Source organism: Trachemys scripta, chromosome 2 (genome assembly GCF_013100865.1).
Source record: "Trachemys scripta elegans isolate TJP31775 chromosome 2, CAS_Tse_1.0, whole genome shotgun sequence".
Lineage (NCBI taxonomy): Eukaryota > Metazoa > Chordata > Testudines > Emydidae > Trachemys > Trachemys scripta.
Genome location: NC_048299.1, coordinates 75,989,331 through 76,012,672, shown reverse-complemented (window position 1 = coordinate 76,012,672; position 23,342 = coordinate 75,989,331). Strand labels below are relative to the sequence as shown.

The window sequence follows — 23,342 nt, the reverse complement described above, 5'->3', positions numbered from 1 at the left end:
TTGCCCTATCTCAGCTCTAGAAATCATACAGTGTCATGCTCTCTTATTTGAGAGTGTTTGATTTTGCAAAGGGACACATTTCTGTTTAGCCAAAGTGAGCAGAGATGCCTCGTACTTGTGTGAACAGTGCAGATAACTTCTGCTATGTTTGTGGTGAAGTGACTTTTGCATCACAAAAGCGCAGTATAACCACTCTGGTTCAGAAAGCCTATCACCTTTATTTTGGCTGCAAAATTGGAGATCAGGACAAGAGGTGGGCCCTGCACATATGCTGCAACACTTGTGCAACAAATCTTCGCCAGTGGTTGAACAGGAAAAGGAAATCTATGCCTTTTGCAGTGCCAATGATTTGGAGAGAGCCAACAGATCATACCAGCAATTGTTACTTCTGCATGGTGCCTCCAGTTGGGAAAGGTGTGTCAAAGAAGAAAAAGTGGACTGTGCATTATCCAAACATTCCATCAGCTATACGCCCAGTACCCCACGGAGAAGGACTGCTGGTTCCTGATGCACCAGAATCATTCTCACTTGAGTCAGACGAGGAAGAGGAAGAGGATGAAACTTCTGGTCCTGAACCATCAATGTCATGGGACCCACATTTTCTCCCATCCTCCTCCTCTGAACCACACCTCATAACACAAGGTGAACTGAATGACCTGGTCAGGGATTTGGAACTACCCAAGAGTAAGGCAGAGCAGTTGGGCTCCAGACTACAGCAGTGGAATCTCCTGGCAGGTGATGTTAGGGTTTCCATGTTCCGTGACGGTCAAAAGGATCTTGTCCCATTCTTCTTCATGGAAGGTGATCTTATAGCCTGCAACAACATCGATGGTGTCGTGGCAGCCCTCAACATCATTCACGATCCAGATGAGTGGAGACTGTTCATTGATTCATCGAAGACGAGTCTTAAAGCTGTTTTACTGCATAATGGCAATTTTTTGCCATCAATTCCAGTTGGTTATGCAGTCCATATGAAGGAAACTTATGACAACATGAAACAACTTTTGAGGTGCATAAACTATGACCAACATCAGTGGCAGCTTTGTGGCAATTTGAAGGTTGTTGCTCTCTTGCTTGGTCTGCAGACTGAATACACGAAGTACTGCTGTTTTCTCTGCAAATGGGATAGTCATGCAAGAGATTCCCACTACATCAAGAAAGATTGGCCACTCCAACAGTCATTGGAGCCGGGGAGGAAAAGTGTTCAGCATCCACCACTTGTTGAATCAAGGAAGATTTTGTTACCACCCTTGCACATCAAGCTGGGTGTGATGAAGAACTTTGTCAAGGCCATTGACAAAACACAAGCAGCTTTCAAGTATCTCCGTGGAAAATTTCCCAGGTTAAGTGAAACTAAAATAAAGGAAGGTGTCTTTGCTGGTCCTCAGATTCGTGAACTTCGAGATGATGCATTTGACCATGCACTGCGTGGCAAGGAAAAGACGGCATGGAAAGCCTTCCAGTTAGTGGCAATAAATTTTCTCGGAAACAACAAGGCAGACAACTACAGGTTGTTGGTGGAAAACCTCCTCAAGGCATACAAAAGCCTTGTTGCAACATGTCACTAAAGATACATTTTTTGCACTCTCATCTAGATTTTTTTCCACCGAACTGCGGAGCAGCGAGCGACGAACACAGTGAGCTATTTCACCAGGACATTGCAACAATGGAGAAACGCTATCAGGGCAAATGGAGCCCATCAATGCTTGCAGACTATTGCTGGACAGTGACAAGAGATGCTCCATTTAATGAATACAAGAGACAAGCCAAGAAGTGCCGAGCAGACACTGAATAGGACTAAACTATGTACAGAATAGTTTTTTGCCTTTTGTTTCATAATAAATTTTATTTATATAACCCTTTTGCTGATTTTTAAAGTGTTACATAAACAGGACAGGTGAAATATTATCATGTAAAGCAACCATAAACACATGAAAAGACCTAGGTTTACAATTTATGATTAAAACTCTATCATCTACACCATATACATAGACATAAAATGTAAAAAATTTAAATATCTTAGAAACAGTAGCCAGTTGTTTTAATTGTCATATTTGACTTCAGCACATCAAAATACATAATAAATAGCACATTTTATCTCTGAAGCAGATGAATTCTCAAAAATTGTAGACCAGTGTAATCCATGATGCTTCTTACCTACTTTTTATTATGGAATTTTCTAAGCATATATTTGTAATTAAAAATTTTAGTTGCTTATACTTTTTAAAATCAAAATAGATATGCAAATAGGATTCTATTTGATTCAATTCTCAAATCTAATGTACAATGCTAGATTTTTATATTACTGCTCTTCATATAGAAACCTAACTTTCCTGTCTGTCACATCGAGGTCACATAGAGAACAAATGATACAGAAGCACATACAGGTTATCTGTTTTCATTCTAACCCTTTCAATCTTGTTCTGATTCACTTTCAAGCCTTTTCATTTGAAGTTTCTAAAGTATCAGATTAAGGATCATGTATTCCAGCCTCTCAATGAAATTCATAGAAAAAAGATCATTCCATACTGCACATGGCGGGTAGGTCAGTGCAGTTGCAATACTTCACTTGGAACTGCACTATATGTTCAGTGTTGGCACAGAACTGCCAGCATCTTTTGTTATTTGTCCTCTCCTTTCAGTTCCACTGTGCATCCTTCTCTGTGACTTTGCTCTGCCTTTCTGACAGAAGTAGCAGAAGTGAGACTATGACCCTACCACAGGGTTAATAAATATTTGCTGACAGTCTCTTTTAGATAAACTGTATAAAGTACTGCAAATTTGATCACTGTAGATTTCCAGTTCTCTCAAAACACAGGCTTTTTACTTCTTATGTACTGATTTAGAAAACTGTTGCTAGTAATTCACTTACAATTTAAATTACAGTGCTAGACATGTAAAGCAGCAGAAACTGTAGCATGATCACCGACAGCGTTACTGCTGTAGTTTCAAGAGAAATATGCAATATAGAATAATTCACAACAAGGTTATGAAAATATGTATCGGAAGTAAACCTAAAATATTGACTAGAAGTAAAAGGAGAAAATATGGAGATTACGATGCTTTATCATGTCTACAACTTTATGATTCACAGAATCAAAGACAAATAATCTAAATCAGGAGATTTCTTGGGGGGAAAGTTGCATAAAGAGAACAGTGAAAATGAAATAAAATGCCCCTTAATTCCACACAAGACACATTCTCCATCTAGTGGATATCCTTTGTACTTTCATCTTCCTTGCCAATTCTCTACAAGTAAAACAGAGATGTGGGACAGTATGGCAAATAGCTCAGCAGATTCATACATATTGTACAGCTATTGTATCTGCTTCACAGGTGTCTGATTGTTTTTGCCATCAATCTAGCAGCAGATTTTTGGAGGTTTGGGAGAAAGGAGGAAGAAGTTACCCACAGTTGTTTAAAAAAAAAAAAGATAGATAACGGACAGCAGACCCTAATAATCAATACCCCAAACAGACAAAATAATTAAGTCAAAACCCTCCTCCCACCAGACAGTGTGTCACTATTTTAGTCTCTACTCCTCTCTTCAACTGATGAATAATTGGTTTTAACACCAGATGATCTCTACAGATACAGTGGGGTTCAGCCAGTCTGCAAGTGGGTAGGCGTGCTTCACCTTGTCATGCTGCCATTTTGTCCAATAAATTTCATAAGCTTAACTCCCTTACCCTGCTAGCTCAGTTCCCTCTCATACAAAAAGCCAGTCAGCTAGTCTGGTTCCATTCTTCAGGGCAAGCCCAAACCTTTACCCTTTGTTCTCAGATATTTCACATTGTACAAGAAACTTTTAGAAATGGTTCAGACTGGACTAAAATATTTTATTGGTATGATTTTTCATAAACACTAGTATGTAAATCCAGGTTGTCTGAATCTTGTACACAGACAGAGAGAGAGAGAGAGAGAGAAAGAAACCCATTAAAAATAATCCTGTAATTCAGAGGATTGTGACTTCATCCATTAGTTATGAGGTAGGAAACAGTTGTGCAAGGACAGCAAAGAAATGATTCCTGTCAATCTCTCCCTTGGACACTTAACCAGTGAAAGGTTTTTAATATTTATGTATCAGTAGCATGGTGGGAAAAACAGCAAATAAAAACACTGGAAATGGTTCAATGGTTTTAAAAGCATTCCCCCTTATCTTTTGTGCCATCTGCAAACTTTCAGTGATGATTTTGTGTTTTCTTTCAGGTCACTGATAAAAATGTTAAACAGTGTAGGGCCAAGAATAGATTCCTTCAGGAACCTGCTAGAAACATATCCACTTGACCATGATTCCCCACTTACAATTACAATTGAGACCTATCAGTTAGCCAGTTTTTAATCCATTTAAATGTATGCCACGTTAATTTTTTCATTCTTGTTTTTTAATCAAAATGTGCATCAAATCAAGTCAAATGCCTTACAGAAGTCTATTAAATCAATACTATTACCTTTATCAAATTTATAATCTCATTAAAAATATACCAACCAGTAGTGTGCTAATTATTTTATTAACAACATATTTTAACTCTTGTAAAAACTGGCTAATGGAATGAACTAGAAGTAAACAGTAGTTATAACTTCAGTAATTTTAGGTTCTTTCCACAATTTTGGCCAACTTCTGCAGAACTTAAGTTTTAGGTAGTACCCCCATTGTAAGAAATAGCTTGTGGTTTCCTAGATAACCCAGCCTACAGAAAAGTATCAACCCCTTTAACAGCAATGATGTAACCTTTGCCACTGGGTCCCAAAATTCACCTCATGACTTCACACTGACAAATTGACTTCACAGCCTATTTGGGATCATTTATGTTGAATACTTCCTCTAACCAAGCAGGAGAGCAGACAGCATATAAATATGTTTTAGCAAGCATTTTAAAAACTGGCTTTCAGCTACTTGAAGCATGCTGCCTTTTCTGGCTTTGTAGAGATGCCCAATATGCATCATTCTGAGATTTTACAGGTACCAAATATCTTAGTGTGACGGCTTTCTCTTTGGTGCTCATAAGATACCATACATCTCACTCAGAGTTTGCTACAGAAATCCCAGAAGAGTCAAAATAATTAAATGGGGCTGTAACGGAGTTGCACACATCTCTCACAAGTGCCCCCTGGCCAAGTGCATGTGCCTGCACTCTCACTCTACCTGTTTGTGGTGGGTCTTCGCTGACCCAGCCCTCCAGCCAAGTCATACACAGTCTGTGAGATAAAAGCAAAGCAAAGCTCTTTCAGGGTATAAGAGCAACAGGGACCTCTCTGAGTGCCCTCTGTAACATTTCCCTCAGTTTGTCTCTGCTCCGGAATAGAGCAGTGCCCCAGGGCTCTTTCCCTGGAGGCAATGTCTTCACCCTTTCAGGGCCTTTCTGGCCCCAGTGCTTCATCTGGGCCACTACAGTTCAATCCCCTTTGTGGGATACCTCAAAGTCCAGGCCACTTTCACAGTGGCTGGTGGGAGGGACCCAGGCCCACCCTCTACTCGGGGTCCCAGCACAGGAACCCTATAGATAGCAGCTGTCTGCAATGTCCCTTTAGATAAACTGTGTTGCTGCTATAATTCCCTGGGTCATTTCCCCATGGCTCTCGCACATTCTTCACCCTTACCGCAGGGCCTTGTCTTGTGGAGTCCCAGCAGCCATCCAGGAGCCCTCCAGCTCTAGCAAGGAACTGAACTCACTCTGGTCCTGCAGTTCTTCTTATACTAGTCTGCAGGGCCCTGATTGGCTGCTTCCCACACAGCCACTCTAGGCAGCTCGGAGGACCTCTCCACTGCACTTTTCCAGGGCAGGGTGTGGTGGGGCCACAAAGCCTCCAACAGGGGGCCTCAGGGCTTAGTCCAGCCCATCACAGGGGTTAAACTTTCTAAAATTAATCTTTGTGCTGAATGCATGCATGTCCTGGTTTATGGGTGCATTTAATACATAGTTTTCATAACCATCATAACCAACAGCCCTGGTTTCACACAGGCAGGCCCACGTTTTACCAACCAGTCCTTAGAAACTACAGTGCTGGCCAAAGTCACAGGCTTATGAGACACAGCAGGAAGAGGCAGTAGCAGTACAGGACCGTAAGACAACAGCATCTCTCTTGCCTGCTCAGCAGCTTCTTCTCCACTCCCTGTTGGTTGCCTCACCTAAAGCCAGTTACAACCCTGCCCCCCTGCAGCTCTTGCTAATCTATTCTGCCTGATGCTGAGAGATAGCCAGGGAGCAGCAGCTGGCATTCTGAAGCCAGCCCCATATTCTATAAGGTTTGGTAGCTGAAGAGGAAGCCTGCTCAAGAGCGAGAATCCCTGTAGTGGGGCAGAAAGGCAGAGGCAGAGAAACCTGTGGAAATGGCAAGAAGTGGGGGCAGAGAGACCATCATTCACAAAGCTCTCCAGCAGCTGGAAGACAAACTGCCCCCAGACTCTTAGGCTTTGTCTACACACAACAGCTATACCACTGTAACTACACTGGTACAGGAAGGGGAGTAAACTATACCAGTATAAAGCACCTTTATACCACTATAACTGCATCCACATGTGAATATAATTTTTGCTGTAATAGTTATATTCACACACTAACCAAATGCCAGTACAAAAATTTTATATAAGTCAAACATATACGAAGACAGGGTCCATGCACAAAGCAAATGTTGCTTATTGTGACAATTCAGTTCATTTACGCTTGTAAAACGCTCCCAGTAAGTACTAAAGTTCACCAGAAAGCACACAAAGCCAATGGCTGGGGACCTAGCAGCCTACGGAATCTACATTTATTTAGAAAACTGACCCTTAGAAAACTTTTTATAAATGTTAGTAAATATGGATTGACCCCCCCACACACACACACAAGCACCTGGGATCCACTTCTGCAGCAGGAGGCTGGTACTGATCTGACCATCTCCACATACATTTTTATTTAAAATAAGTCAGTTAACTTTAGGTGTGCCCCAGATAATATGCCAGCTGCATGCAGAATTCTATAATCATAATGAACAAAAGCCATTAGGAGATAGGGAGGGGTAAGAGATCCCCCAAAATTGTTGCCTAGTCCCATCCAAAAGTTGCTCTGAGCAGTCACTGAAACAACACTATAAATGTTAGTGTTTTGTTAAATCACTCTCTAGGCATTGTGCTAAAGAAAAATCCAGAAGATATGCTTGAACAACAACTACAAACCAGATGCATCAACAGCTGAGGTTCAGTTCTCTATGAGAATTTCTGTTCTTAAAGTTATTTTGTGTTCTTCCCACAGCGATTTAGACCATTACATGGGTTGACAAAATATGTTTCCTGAACATTATTTGCATTAGCAAACTCCAACTGATTTCATACTTTCTCTAACATCCATATTTCACCATGTTCTGACTCAGCTATGAAATAATAAACATACTCTATGGAGATGAAATTTGGGGGATTATGTGACTCAGTTCCTTTGATTCATCAAAATGCTCACAGAGCATGGATATGGACCACAACATGGGTGCATTTAGCACAAAGATTAATTTCAGAAAGGTTTGTTACATGTTTTAGTACCTTTACTGCCTTACAAAATCAGCTGTGTTCGAAGGAAAACATTTTTAAATACTGTAGATAAATTCTGTCCTAGAATAATATTTGAGCTTTCATGCAATATATTTTCCTGTAATATAAGAAATTTACATTAATATTTTCCATCTTGAATGCTGTATTCAAGTTATGCTATTTTCATTGTATCTGAAATTATACCTATTGCACTTGTAATTGACAGAAAGTTAAGGGAATCTACTGTTTAATTTACAATTAAAGTTCAGCTGCAGCTAAGGAGAATAACTGCAATACGCAGGTGCCTCCAAGTGATATACTGGTGAACTGCAGAACTTTATCACAAGATAGATAGCTACAAGCGTTTACATTTATTAACTGTTGCTAAATGCTGCAAGTCAAAACAAAAAGTAATAAAATAAAAATAAGAATCAATAATTTACTACATAACTATTGTACTTTTACATCAATAGTATTAAATAGCACATTCCGTTTTTTCTCTTACAAAGACTAGGCAATGTTTGAAATGCTGCAGTCAATTGATGATCCTGATATAGAATTATTCTACTTAACGGCCAGGGGGCAAATTTGTCACGTACACATGGGAAACATATAGTGTCAGCTATAGGTTGTCTTAACTCAGGAAGTTCCTTCAAGAGGAAATGTAGCCAAATTCCAAACCTACAGACAACGGAACTCCCTGTGCCTGTATCCTATAGATAACTAACTACTTAGTTTGCAAAATAACAAGGGTGGGGGGCAAGTAAATGAACAATAAGGGGTCATAAGAGGGGCAGATACATGTAGCTTGCTAATTATGTATGGTAATGATGGCAAATTTTGGCCAATCATAGAATGATAGATTATCATAAGCAACTGCATATAATGCTTTGGTGTAAGTGTTTTCTTTGTTCTTGCTGACTTATGAGCTCGAACCCAATTGCAATTGAAATAAATGGATCGCCCCTCCCGGGGCTCCTTGCTTGGCTAGCTGTGTCCGTCTCTCCTTATTCCTCAGCTGGAACAGACAGAAATTTCTATGACAATCCCATTAAATAAACAGCTGATGTTATTGTAAATTAAATTTCTCAGTAAAAGGGCTCACAAGGAAAAAAATATAAATTGGTTCGAATACAAAAGTATCTGTCAAGGGCATGTGGCTGCCCCGATCTGCTCTACACTGTTATTGACTGAACGATGGAAGCAGTCACTAGCTGCATACTGGGGGTGGTACTGCATGACTTCTGTATAACAGACCTGGAATATGCAGATGACATAGCTCTATCTGAATCCTGATGAACTAATCTCATCAATGTACTGAATACATTTATGGAAGATGTAAGTAAACTTGGTCTTCAGGTCAACTGGAAGAAGACCAAACTGACGAAAGTGGCTGATGGACCTCTATTTCTACCCACTTGTAATCGATGGACAAGAAGTTGAATTCATCAACTCATTAGAGCATCTTGGCTCTGTTGTTACCAAGGAGAGAGATTGCTTTACTGACATGAAACATTGCAAGAGAGTTCTCCAAGTGAAGGAAGAATGACTACGTGACCCTTGGGGTGAGTTTGTTGTCTGTTCATTTGTTTGTTGTATGCCTGCTGCTTGTAGTGTGCCTGCTTGACTGAAGTTTATAATGCAATCTGTTTGGGGGGCCATATGCCGAGCCTACTGGCCTGCTTGTCTAGTAGTTTCTTAACAAGGCTTTGACCCCTAATTCCTTTAGCAGCCCTTAACCAGGGAGTGAGTCTACCCAGGGAGAACACTAGTTACAAAAAGCCAACTCCTAAGTGACCGGAGGAGCTAGTGAACAGGGGAGTTTTGCAAAGGAGTTTAGAAAGGGAGTGAGAGACACAGATATACCTAACATTCTCTAAACTTAGGCCAACAAACACCCCACACATAAAAAAACAAAAATCAAAACAAAAACAAAAAGCTACAAGAGTAAAAATAATGCAGGCAGAAGTCTAGCAGCACAGTGAGGGCTATTCAATTTATTGCACGAATGCAGCATGCATAATTACCTGCCTTGTAAATAGATAGGAATGACAGAGTAGGTTATGCTGGTGAAGGAGTGGCACTATATGTGAAAGAATGCATAGAAAGAGTCAAATATAGTAAAAAACTTAAATGAATCAAACTGTACCCTAGAATCTCTATGGACAGAAATACTATTCTTGATTAATAAAAGTACAGAAGTAGGACTATACTACTGACCACCTGATTAGTTTGGTGATGGTGAAATGTTCAGGGAGATTAGAGAGGCTATAAAAATAGAAAATTCAATAATAATGGGGGATTTCACCTATCCCCATATTTACTGGGTACACGTCACCTCAGGGCGGGATGCAGAGATAACATTTTTAGACACTATTAATGACTGATTCATGGAGCAGCTAGTCCTGGAACCCACAAGGGGAGAGGCAATTCTTGATTTAGTCCTAAGTGGAGCACAGGATCTGGTCCAAGAGGTGAATATAGCTGAACCACTTGGTAACAGTGACCATAATGTAATTAAATTTAACATCCTTGGGGTGGGAGGGGAAATACCAAACAACCCCACTACAGTATCATTTAACTTAAAAAAGGGGAACTATAAAAAAATTAGGAAGCTACTTAAATGGAAATTAAAAGGAACAGTCACAAGAGTAAAATGTCTGCAAGCTACATGGACTTTTTTAAAAAACATCATAACAGGCTCAAATTAAATGTATACCCCAAATAAAAAAATTAGTAGGTAGTACCAAAAAAATGCCACCATGGGTAAACAACAAAATAAAAGACTTGGGTAGAGATAAAAAGGCATCCTTACAAAATTAGAAGTCAAATCCTACTGAGGAAAATAGAAAGGTGCATAAACTCTGGCAAATCAAGTACAAAAGCATAAATAGGCAGGCCAAAAAAGAATTTGAAGAACAACAAGCAAAAGACATAAAAACTAAACAGCAAAAAATGTTTTAAGTGCATCAGAAGTAGGAAACCTGTCAAACAAACACTGGGGCCACTGGGTGATCGAGGTGTTAAAGGAGCACTCAAGGAAGACAAGGCCATTGCAGAGAAGCTAAATGAATTATTTGCATTGGTCTTCCTTGCAGAGGATGTGAGGGAGATTCCCACACCTGAACCATTATTTTTAAGTGACAAATCTGAGAAACTGTCCCAGATTGAGATGTCGAGAGAGGAGGTTTAGGAACAAATTGATAAATTAAACAGTAATAAATCACCAAGACCAGATGGCATTCACCCCACAGTTCTGAAGGAACTCAAATATGAAATCAAGCTCTGTACCAGAGGACTGGAGGATAGCTAATGTAATGTCAATTTTTAAAAAAAGGCTCTATAGGCAATGCTGGCAATTATAGGCCAGTAAGCCTAACTTCAGGACCAGGCAAATTGGTTGAAACTATAGTAAAGAATAGAACTATCAGATACATAGCTGAACATGATGTGTTGGGGAAGAGTCGGCATGGATTTTGTTGAGGGAAATCATGCCTCACCCAGTGGTGCTGGAAAAAATTTTTATAGTGTGGGCGCTGAAGGCAGAAACCATGTATTTGGGTTATTATTACCACTTCAAGCCAGGGAGTGCAGCAGCACCCCTAGTTCCAGCACCTCACTAATCTATCAGAATTCTTTGAGGAGTCAACAAACATTTGGGCAAGGGTGATCCAGAGATCAGAAAGCTTTTGACAAGGTCCTTTACCAAAGGCTCTTAAGCAAACCAAGCAGTCACAGGATAAGAGGAAAGGTCCTCTCATGGATCAGTGAACTGGTTAAAAGACAGCAAACAAAGGGTAGGAGTAAATGGTCAGTCTTCACAGTGGAGAGATATAAATAGAAAGGTCCCATAGGGATCTGTACTAGGACCAGTGCTGCTTTTATAATATTCATAAATGATCTGGAAAGGGAGGAATCAGTGAAATAGGAAAGTCTGCAGATGATACAAAATTACTCAAGATAATTAAATCTAAAGCCAACTGGGAAGAGCTACAAAGGGATCTCACAAAACTGAGTGACTGGGAAATAATGGCAAATGAAATTCAGTTCTGATAAATGCAAAGTAATGCACATTGGAAAACATAATCTCAACTATACATACAAAATGATGGGATCTAAATTAGCTGTTACTGCTCAAGAAAGAGATCTTTGGGTCATTGTGAATAGTTCTGTGAAAACATCCGCTCAATGTGCAGCAACAGTCAAAAAAGCTAACAGAATGTTAGGAACCATTAGGAAAGAGAACGATAATAACACAGAACCCTGGTTGAGAATCTCTGAAGTAGGGATTATACCAGAGTTACAGTGAAACCTTGCTAAAGAAGTAGTACCCCTGAACCACTCACTTCAAACCTAAACCTATCATAAATCTAGTAGAAAATAATAAATAGTCATTTCATTCACTTGAGGCTCCTCAGACCTGACAATTTCTGCTAGTTTGGGATTTAATAAATGTTTTGCTTCATCATACTTTGGTAAGGAAGATAATTTACCCAGTATCTGGAGTTCTCCAAAGGTAATGGCTCTGCAGGGGACCCACACACAATGCCTCACATGTCCAGGACCAATTTAAAGCCATGAGGTTGGGGGAGGAGGGAGTGAACACAGTGACTCCAGGAAGCAAATTCTCCAACAGAAGATGTAGAGGATTAGTACCTCTTAGAGTCTTTGGGAGCCAGTAGTGACAAGGCGGATCACCGGCCTGCAGAGAGCGCTCCGGGCTGGATTGAGCTGATTCCCTGGATTAACCAGCAGGAGGCGCCGCAGGGGTGAGTCCAACCTCTTACACCAACATTAATGTTACCTTCTGAGCCAATGTCCAAGTCATCATGGAAAATTTGATTCCTCACCTAGATTACTGAGTGGTTCCAAGCTTAAGGAAAAGAGCCTATTTCTGGATGAAAAAATTATCCATTTGAGGTGTCAGACATAAAGCAACCAGTATCAAGTCCAATGGACACACACAGTTCTAGATTACACGGAAAATATACTTTTTAAAGTCCCCGTCTCTAAAATTGTCAGAGTGATGAGAATATAGTTCTAAACATCAAGAAATTTCATCCAATAATATTAGACATGCACCCAAATTTGATTTCACATGCAGAAATGTTAACATTCCTTGGAAGTGTTAAGTCTGTGATATTTTGTGATTCTATTGAGATTATAAAATAAATTGATGAAAATTTGTCCATTTTCAGGTAGAGACAAAATTAAGACTTGTTGAGACTAAATAAAAAAAAACTGTTATCAATTAAAAGTACAGTTGCCATGGTAGCTTTCACTTTACTATTTCTATAGTCATTACCTCTCCTTTCTCATTAGACAAGCAGGCATCGAATTTTATCATCAAAAACAGAAAACGTCTTCTTCTGTATTTCCTGCTGGTTTAGCTACCAGCTTCTCTTAGGTCCCCTCCAACAATCTAACTGAGTCTTTATGCTGGTATCCGGACTACATCACTAAAGTGATGGGCATGGTATAAAAACCTAGACAGATTAGACAAACCCTGGGGAAAGTCACCTGAAGGGGACAGACCCACAAAAGAGAAGCAGGAATTCTGAAATTTTCTTACCATTTTCTTTTCTTGTCCAGCTTGATTGCGTTAAAGGCTACATATAATTGGCTGGAGCATTACAGAGTTAGATATCACATCAATTGAACTGTATCATTTTTGGGGATTTCTCTCTTTGCATTTTATAACAACTTTTTAATATTCAAGTAAATAAACATGATATTTTCATGAAGGTCACTAAGCATGGAATGGAAATGCATTATGAGTGGTGCAGATTTTAATAGACCTCCTCAAGAAAGATCTTGTGGAACATATTATTTTCCTTTATTGTCAGGAGTAAGCAGTTTTGGTACATTGAAGAAAAGGAAAACTGTTACGGTGGATATATGCCTTCTCATTGCTTCTTCTCAATTACATGAATGTACAAACGACATTTTATACAGAAGGGATAAAATTAACCCCTGTTCAATTAGCACAAGACCCTATATACCACATAAGCTTCATATAAGTTGTTTAACTGGCATTTAAGTAATGGATACAGATTGGTGTGAATTTAACCCTAGATGTATCTGGATTTTAGTAATCCATTTGATAGAGTTCTTTTTACTGTTTGAGAAGAACTTAGATACTATGGATAGGAGGGATATATATGGAAGATAGACAGAAAATTTAACTTACAAAATCAGTTAAAACTGGCTTGGTTAAGACCACCATCACATAGACTGAAATCTTACTGAAGAAGCCTACACAATAATGTATTGAGTTGGAAAGAAGGTATCTAGTGGAATGCCAGGTTCAGTGCCAGCCTATTTAGCACCACCAGTGAAGATAGGGTAAACAGTGTATTAATGAAATTTGCAGGTAATACCAAATTGGGAGGTAATGGGACATCAAAGAAGACAAAAAAAGATACAAAGGAACAAAACAAAATTTAGAAATATGGGCCAATTTTTTTTCAAGTACATTGAGTCTACACACTATATATGATGCTTACTTACAATTCTTCTCCTTGTTTTGCCTTCTTGTCTGAAACCAGATAGACTGTTCCAAAGCTTCCTCTGCCAAGTTTCTGCTGAAGAACATATCTTCTTGCAATCAAGGTTTCAGAGGAAGTGGAAATAGGTGCAGAACCACTGACATGTTTAATAGCCTCTTGGAATTTCAGCATTGCTCCATGTAACAGAGATCACATTTATTTATCTATAACATATCTTTCAAATTCAAGTCTCCTTAGTAATGCTCCTATTCTTCCAGTGATGTTCACAGGACATCACCTAAAACAGAAAAATAGTTTAGATTTTATGTAATACTCTAAAGTATTACCAAGATGTTCAGGCTGTTTATTATAATACCACACCTCAAGCCATCAACTTGTAACCTATCAAAAGCTCAGGGCCAATCAAAGGGTGGGCCAGGAGGACCATTTGGCCTGGGCCTCAAGCTCAAAGGGGGGGCTCAAATGTAGACACTTGTTAATTTTTTGGCATTTGATACGTTTCACAACTTGTTTTTATGTGCATCACTATCGGACCAAGATATGACACATTCTCTCAAGTTAGAGCTGCAAATTTAAGCAAATAAGAGATGTGATTTGGTAAAAGACATAATTTTTTAATTAACTGATATAGATTTTGTCATATTAAAGAGTTAAAAATGTTCATACATATTAATAAAAATATATCGGTTCTGATGGCATAAGATTAGACCATGATGACCGTGTCCTCTTAGATCATCTGATTATATAAACAAACCACTATTAGTGGCTAGTGCTGGATCAAGTGCGTGTTGAAAGGTAAAGAATTGTTACATTTTAGTGTCCTTATAGTTTTACGTCTAGTTGACTAAGGAATTATTTATGTGCGAGAATTCCTCATTATTATCTTCATATGGTAGCTAAAAGAGGTGACTGGTTGGTTGGTTGAGCCCTAGCTTGGTAGCTTGGCCATCATCATAGGCTTTCATAGGCTATAGGCCCAGATTCAAAGTGAAAATTTGTGAGGACAATCTTGTACAGTGAGTTTCGTGAGGACACGTTTGAAATGTTGGACATTGTCTCTCTGTCTGTATCCATGTCTGTGTTTACTATATATATGTCATCCCTTTGTCTTCAGCTCAGCCTGTTATATTATACCTTGCGTGCTTGAGTTTTTATTCAGTGATAAGGATAATAACCTGCCTGCCTGTTTCATTTTGTATTCTTAATTAGTGTTCCTTCATTTTAAGCCTTTTCAGCATTTGTGTACCATTCAGCATTTGTGTACATGTTTACAGTAGAAGATTTCTAGTGTAGATAAGCTATTTATTTACAGCAGAATATTTCAAGTGTGGATAGGCTACATATTGACCAGATAGATCACTATGAAGAGGAGATTTGAAAGTAGTGCAAGCAAGAGACGGTGAAAACAACTGAGTGAAGCAGCAGCTAAGAGCTCAAAGCCAATAACTTCATTTCTCAAACCACTGGAAAACACACCTTACCCAACAAACAATGCTACAGATAATGAAAACTGAACAACTGCAACAGGTGATATTTCAACGATACCTGAACATGAGGACAGTAGTCAAGAAGGAGATGTGCCAACAGTAACAGATGCAGCAGAAGATCCTGTGTATGATCAAGAAACTCAACAGCAACAGGAAGATGTAGATCTTACGCAGCAAGAGCAATTCATGAGTACTACAGTTTGACTGTGACTGACATTGGAATTATTGACAAGAGCAATGCTGCCCAAATGCAATCTTTTCTTCAAATTAGCCGTTTTGAAATTCCAAGTAACATTCCACGAGATGCTGATAATCATGCTTTCCCTACTCGTCTGCTGACAAAAACTCTTCCAAATGGTGAGACCTGCACAAGACAATGGTTATGCTGGAGTACGAAAAAACAATCTCTGTACTGTGCACCCTGCTTCATTTTGAACAAAAGTGCTGCAAATGCATCAGTTCTCTCTGATCAATCAGGATGGAGCATCAATAGAGGTTGGAGGAAGTTGAAAGACCGATTACCATCACATAAGAGTTCAACATCACACAAAGAAAAAATGGTTACTCACCTTTCGTAACTGTTGTTCTTTGAGATGTGTTGCTCATATCCATTCCAATTAGGTGTGTGCGCACCGTGTGCACAGCTGTTGGAAAGTTTTTCCCCTAGCAGCACCCGTCGGGTCAACTGTGGAGCTCCCTGGAGTGGTGCCTTCATGGCACTCAATATAATACCCTGCCAACTTGGCGTCCCCTCAGTTCCTTCTTGCCGGTTACTCTCACAAAGGGGAAGGTGGGCGGGTTTGGAATGCATATGAGCAACACATCTCGAAGAACAACAATTACGAGAGGTGAGTAACCATTTTTCTTCTTCGAGTGATTCCTCATATCAGTTCCAATTAAGTGACTCCCAAGCCTTACCTATGCAGTGGGGTCGGAGTTAAGGAATGCTGATTGTAGCACCACTCTACCAAAAGCCGTGTCGTCCCTGGCATGCCGAACGAATGAGAAGCGAAGATATGAACCGAGGACCAAGTCACTGCCCTCCAGATTTCCTAGTTCAGGACCTGGGCCAGGAACGCTGATGATGAGGCCTGGGCCCTAGTGGAGTGTGTGGTGAGAGCTGGGGTCAGCACTTTGGCCAGCTCATAACAAGTGCAGATGCAGAACGTGATCCAGGAGGATATTCTTTGCGATGAGACTGGGAGGCCTTTCATGCGGTCTGCCACTGCTACAAATAGCTGTTTCGATTTTCTGAATGGCTTAGTGTGCTCGATGTAGGGCTCAGGCATCGAGGGAATGTAGCTGCTACTCCCGGGTACTAGCATGAGGCTTCGGGTAAAAGACAGGTAGGAAAATGTCCTGGCTTGTGTGGAAGTTCGACATCACCTTGGGGAGAAAGGCCAGGTGCGGTCTGAATTGCACCTTATCCTTGTGGAAAACCATGTAAGGTGCTTCCAAGGTGAGGGCTTTTAGCTCAGAGACGCATCTCGCCGACGTAATGGCAACCAGGAAAGCTGTGTTCCAGGAGAGATACAAGAGGGAGCATGTGGCCAACGGTTTGAATGGGGGCCCCATGAGCCTTGAAAGGACCAGGTAAAGGTCCCCTGCAGGGACAGGCTGAGGGATCTGAGGATGTAAATGGTCCAAGCCTTTGAGAAAGTGACCAACCATAGGGTTGGTGAAGACCGAGCGGCCAGACGCACCTGGGTGGAAGGCTGAGATGGCAGCAAGGTGAATCCTATGGAGGAGGCCGCCAGGTCTTGCTGTTTCAGGTGCAGGAAGTACTCTAAGATGAGAGGTACCGGCACCTGGAGAGGGGGCTGAGGTGCTGGTAACACCAACATGAAAATCTTTTCCACTTTGCCAGATACGTGGCTCTGGTGGACGGCTTCCTGCTGCCTAGCAAGACCTGTCTTACTTGATCCAAGCACAGAAGCTCCATGGGGTTCAGCCATGAAGCTTCCAAGCCATGAGGTGGAGGGACTTGTAGGTCAGGATGATAGAGGCAACCATGGTCCTGAGTGAGTAAGTCGGGGAGGAGAGGCACCATGACCGGTATGTCCACCGACAGCTCCAGCAGCGGGGTGTACCAGTGCTGGCGAGGCCACGCCGGAGCTATCAGAATCACCTTTGCCCCCTCCCTACGGATCTTGAGCAGGACTTTGTGCATGAGAGGGAATGGAAGAAAGGTGTAGAGCAGGCGACCTCTCCAGGGTAGCAGGAATGAGTACATGAGGGAGCACGGGCTGTGACCCTGGAAGGAGCAGAACGATTGGCACTTCCTCTTGCATCGGGTGGTGAACAGGTCGACCTCGGGAAACCCCCACCTTTGGAAGATGGGGTGTATGACATCCGGTCGGAGAGACCACTCGTGAGTGTGGAAGGACCTACTGAAGTGGTCCGCCAGCATGTTCTGAATTCCTGGGAGAAAGGACACTTCCAAGTGAATGGAGTAGGCTATGTAGAACTCCCACAGTCTAAAGGCCTCCTGGCATAGTGGGGAGGAACGGGCTCCCCCTTACTTGTTAATGTAAAACATGGCTGTGGTGTTGTCTGTTAGAACAGCTATGCAGCATCCTTGCAGTTGGGCCTGGAAGGCTTGGCAAGCAAGGCGAACTGCCACTAGCTCCCTGACGTTGATATGGAGGGAGAGCTCGTTCTGTGACCACAGGCTCTGTGTCTGAAGGTTCCCCAGATGTGCCCCCCATCCCATAGCTGACGTGTCCGTAACAAGGGACAAGGAAGGCTGTGGGCTATGGAAGAGGACTCCTCCACACACCGCTCGGGGGTCGAGGACCGGTCTCAGCACTGTGACCACTGAATTCAAGTTGTCGTGCCCCGGGCAGTAGGCCGAGGCGAGCCATGCCTGCAATGGCCCGCAGCTCCCACTGGCTGTGAATGGCGAACCGCAGCCACTGGGAGCTGCAAGCAGCCGTACCTGCGGACACTCAGGTAAACAAAGTGTCTCACGGCCCACCAGAGGCTTACCCTGAACAAGCCACGAACCAAGTTTGGAAACCCCTGCTTTAGACTGTGCACCCTGGGCCACGGTGTCCAGAATGGCCACTGAGCTGGTCCCTGCTTTTGCACCATCCGTGGCCCTGCCCCCACTTCAGGGCATCCATGGCCTGACCAGTGCTGGTCCCGCTCCAAGTACCTAGACCCTGCCTCCGAGCCCAAGGAACGGAATTGGGACCGCAAGGGTCAGGGTGGCGCCAAGCAGAGCTGAGCCAGCGAGTGGTGCCGTGAAACTGGGAAGCGGTGCCGCAAAGCTGGGGAGCTGTGCCAAGAAGCTGGAGAGCAGTGTCGCGAGGCTGGGGAGTGGTTCCACGACCTGGAGTGGTGTCGTGACCAGGAGCGGTGTTGCGACCTGGAGCTACTGGGGACGGCAAGCAGTGCCGGGACCGGTGCCAGGTTCAGGACGTGCTCCTCGAAGGTGACCAGCGTGCAGATCGGCATAGCAATCGGGAGTGCTGGCGTGATCTGGAGCAGCACTGCGAATTTGACCGGTGCTGCGAGTACAACCAGCACCACGATGGGGAGTGGTGCCAAGACTCCAAGTGGTGCTGGGGTCGACCAACAGTGCTGATGGCTGGATCATCACTGGTTTGCCTTGAGATGGTGCCATATGCTGTGGTACCGGAGGCTTGGCATGGATCGTAGGTGCCATCGGTGCCATCATGGCGATGAGGTCCCTCGCAGCCGCAAAGGTGTCCAGGGTGGATGGCAGCTGTACTTCCTCAATGCTGTGGGTTGGGGAGTCCAACGGCACTGGACTCGACGGCACCCCTTGTGGGGCCAAAGTCGACAGTGCCGCTTCCACAGGCTTTGGTCCTGGGTGCTCCTCTCTGGGACGCGCCCCATTGGCCGGCTGCAGGGAGGTGGGTCTCTGTGATGGAGAGCCACTCCTCCCTTGCTTCTGGTGCCGCTTCTGCACTGGGGAGTGGGAGTTATGCTGGATTGATGCCACCGGTTTCGGCGCTGGGGAGCGTCGGTGTCGTGGGTCTCTGCCTGAGTCCATCCGCAGTACTGCTTCCACCACTGCCACTGGGGCGCTGTGCACCGAAGAACTTGGTGCTGGGTCCTGCCACGCTGAAGAAGGCTAAGGTCTAAGTGCCGCCTCCATAAGGAGCTGCTTAAGGTGAAAGTCACGCTCCTTTTTGGTCCCAGGATGAAACCCATCACAAATCCTGCACCTACCAGCTTGGTGAGCCTCCCCCAGACACTTCAGACAAGAGTCATGGGGGTCACCCGTTGGCATGGGCTTGGAGCAGGACTTGCAGGGCTTGAATCCTTGGGACTTGGGCATGAAAGCCCTTCCAAGAAAAAGCGGTCGGGACAGAGGGTAAACCCCCCATCCCAACTGCTACTGACTGCAACAAAAATAAACTACAAGAACTAAAGAAAAGTTATAACAATGACTATAAAACAAGCTAGGGAAACGTGGAGAACTCACTAAGCAAGACGCCACAGTAAGAAGGAACTGAGGGGGTGCTGGATTGGCAAGGTCATATATTGAGCGCCATGAAGGCGCCACTCCTGGAGGCTTCACAGCTGAACCAATGGGTGCTACTAGGGGGGAAAACTTTCTGACAGTTATGCACGCGGCACACACACATCTAATAGAATCGATATGAGCAATCACTCGAAGAAGAAACTATGTGGCATGGAAATCAGCCAGTAAGGGAGCATCACCTGAAAGTTCAGCTGAGAATTTATTCTTGACTGAACTCTCTACAGAAACTAATAACTGGAAAAAACATTTTGAGCGCATCCTGAATGTCATCCTTTTTCTTTCTGAGCGGAGATTGGCTTTCTTTGGTTCCAGTCAACATATTGGTGATCGTGCAAATGGAAACTTTCTAGGCATAATTGAGCTCCTCAGCAAATATGACCCACTTTTATCAGAGCATGTTAAACGTGTTCGAGAATCTCAAGAGAGTCAAAAGCACATGCAAGTCCATTCTCTCTCCACACGCATACAAAACGAATTTATTGAGCTATGTCGGTCATTCGTAAAAAACAACAGTTCTTGATGAGATTTGAAATGCCAAGTATTTTTCAATCATTGTTGATGCCATTCCAGATTGTTCTCACAAGGAACAGACTACTATGGTTATTCGATATGTTAAGATTGTAGACAGCTCACAATTTTCAATGGAAGAAAGGTTTATTTTGTTTAATAATTTCAAGAGAAAAACTGGAAAAGAAATTGCTGCTCGAGTACTAGCAATTCTAGAAGGTTTTAAGTAAGATTTTCAAGTCTGCATATGTCAAACCTATGACAATGGATTTAATATGGCTGGGAAGTACAAAGATGTACAAGCAGTTCTGCCTGAGCATAATTCAAACTGTATTTTCTCCAGCTGTGGAAACCACACACTAAATCTTGTAGGTGTTGACTGTGCTGACCCATGCAAGGAGACAATTACTTACTTTGGAACTGTTCAGCAAATGTACAATCTCTTCAGTAGAAGTCCACAAAGGTGGGAAATTCTGAAGCAATATCTTCCTGTTTCACTGCATGGGATCTCCAAAACTAGATGGTGTGCACGGACTGATGGTGTTCAACCAGTTGTGCAGCATTTGAATTCAGTGAGAAAGGCTTTAAATGAGCTTGAATCTCTCAATCTCATTGCATGGGCTTGAACTGAATTTCAGTCTATTCAGAAGCACATGTCCAAATTTGAATGCATTCTGATGTCATCTTTGTGGATGAAGCTACTTACAATGATCCAACAAACTAATCTGGTAATTGAAGCATACAATGCTACACTTGATGTTGAGAGGGATAACACTGAAAGTCTTATCAATGACATTCAAGGGATTCGTGAACAATGGGATGCGATCCTGACTGAGTCCAACTTAGTAGCACAGAATATTGACATTCTCCACCAATCGCAACTTACCTACTGAATCCGATGCTGAGCAGCATTATAGGGTCAATGTCCTCCTTGTCATCATTGACTCTATTCAATCAGGTTTTACACATCAGTTTGAATCACTGAGACTAATTTGTACCCTTTTGGGTTTCTTTGGCAGTTCACCAGACTGAGTAATGAAGATCTACTTTCTGCAGCTGAACAATTTCAGCAACCGTACAACAAAGAAATCTCAAAAGATCTCAGTGATGAGGTCATCTTCCTCAAACGAATATATTCCACAAACTTTAAATTGGATTGCAAGCCAAAGGAATTGCTTCAAGAAATACTCGAACTTGGACTCTCTGGGGTGTTTCCTAATATCACAATTGCATTGCGTATTTTTGTCAGTTTGCCTGCATCAGTGGCTTCAGGTGAAAGCACCTTCAACATGTTGAAGCAGGTAAAGAACTATCACCGTTCAACTATGGGACAAAAGCATTTGAATGGGCTCGCCATACTTAATGACATTGCACGAAAGCTAGATTTTTCCTCAATAATTAGAGCATTTGCACAGAAAAAGGCTAGAAAAGCATTTGTTAAATAAAAAAAATATTCAAATTATGTCTCACTTTTTTTTTGGTGCATTATTTTGTTTTCATGTGTTGTCATTTTTTATTTTTATTATGGCTAGGGGCCTCAAAAGCTGGAAGTGGCCCTGGCCTCTCTGGACCTCTGAGAGGGCCTGCATAAACGAAGCAGGATGACTAGTGGTCAATGTTTGGGTGGGAGACTTCAAGGGCAAACACCAAGTACCTTAGAAGTGGTGGTGTCAATTTCATCCATGCCAATCTGCTCGCTGAGTCAGTTTCCTAGAACTCAGTTTATCTACTCCAAAAAAAGACAGAGAAAGAACCTGCCAGGATTTGAATCTATGTTTCTAGAGAGCCCTTCCTTATAGGGTGTCCCCAGACTTAGACGGAGTACAGTATAATCTGCCAAGAGCGACCACTCATGGGAGTTAGCAAAAATAGTCTCTTGTAATAGGTAGTCTCTCTTCAAAGGTTTGCACAGCAGAGAGCCATAGTGTTCTGTGGCCTCTGCAAGTATTCCTTGTGACAGCTAGTCTTTCTTCAAAGGTGGTCGCTAAGGCTATGTCTACACTACAGCTTATGTTGGCATAACTTATGTTGCTCATGGGGGTGAATAAGTCACCCTCCTGAGCAACATAAGTTACACCAACATATGGACATTGCTATGTCAGCAGAAGAGCTTCTCCTGCAGACACGGCTACTGCCACTCGTGAGGGCTGGAGTAGTTAAGCCAACGGGAGAGAGCTCTCCTGTTGGCTTAGAGCGGCTACATTAGAGATCTTACAGTGGAGCAGCTACAGCGGTGCAGCTGCGCCACTGTAATCTCTAGTGTAGCTGTGCCTTAAGGCAGATTTTACTGTACTTCCTGTTTATATAGCCAAGCAAGCAATTAGATTTGGTGGCTAGGCCATGTTTTCATGATAATTTTGCAAGGCCAAGGAAGCAATAACACCTAGTAATAGGATTTCATTCCCTTATAACTAGGCCTGGTGGAACTCAATGTTTATTGTTTTACAGTTTTGATGGATATTATCCAGTGTTTATTTTAAAGCATTTTTTCTATTGTTATCAATTTCAATTTTCATAGTTGTGGAAAATTATAGGTTTTAAGCCACTTTTTTGAGTTTTATCTATTTAAATTTTCACAATTGTGGGAAATTATGGGCTGGTCAGCCAATAATTATTTAATGATAGTAGACACTGAGATTCAAAATGTTAAAGCTTTACATTAAAACATGAATTCTCAACATTACATGTCAAAATATATAAACTAAATAGCTCTAAATTAAACTCTAATAGGTTCTCAAGCAGCATTTTTCTCACTTTATCTATCTGTAAATTTCGATTATTATTGATGGAACTATTTTTTCATGGGTTTGTGTGTGAAT

The 23,342-nt window shown here is 42.1% G+C and overlaps 1 protein-coding gene across 4 annotated transcripts in view; it reads right to left on the bottom strand.

The window, feature by feature from the left end:
- NEK11 (NIMA related kinase 11) overlaps positions 1-23,342 on the bottom strand; it is a 182,890-nt gene that overhangs the window by 157,790 nt on the left and 1,758 nt on the right. For 3 of the 4 annotated variants that reach the window (XM_034760913.1, XM_034760914.1, XM_034760917.1), the window contains exon 2: positions 14,015-14,290. In XM_034760913.1, coding sequence (XP_034616804.1) covers positions 14,015-14,184 — 170 coding nt within the window. In that variant the 5' untranslated portion in view covers positions 14,185-14,290. Of the gene's footprint in view, positions 1-14,010; positions 14,291-23,342 lie in introns of all 4 variants that reach the window. The other variant, XM_034760915.1, reaches the window with a different exon arrangement.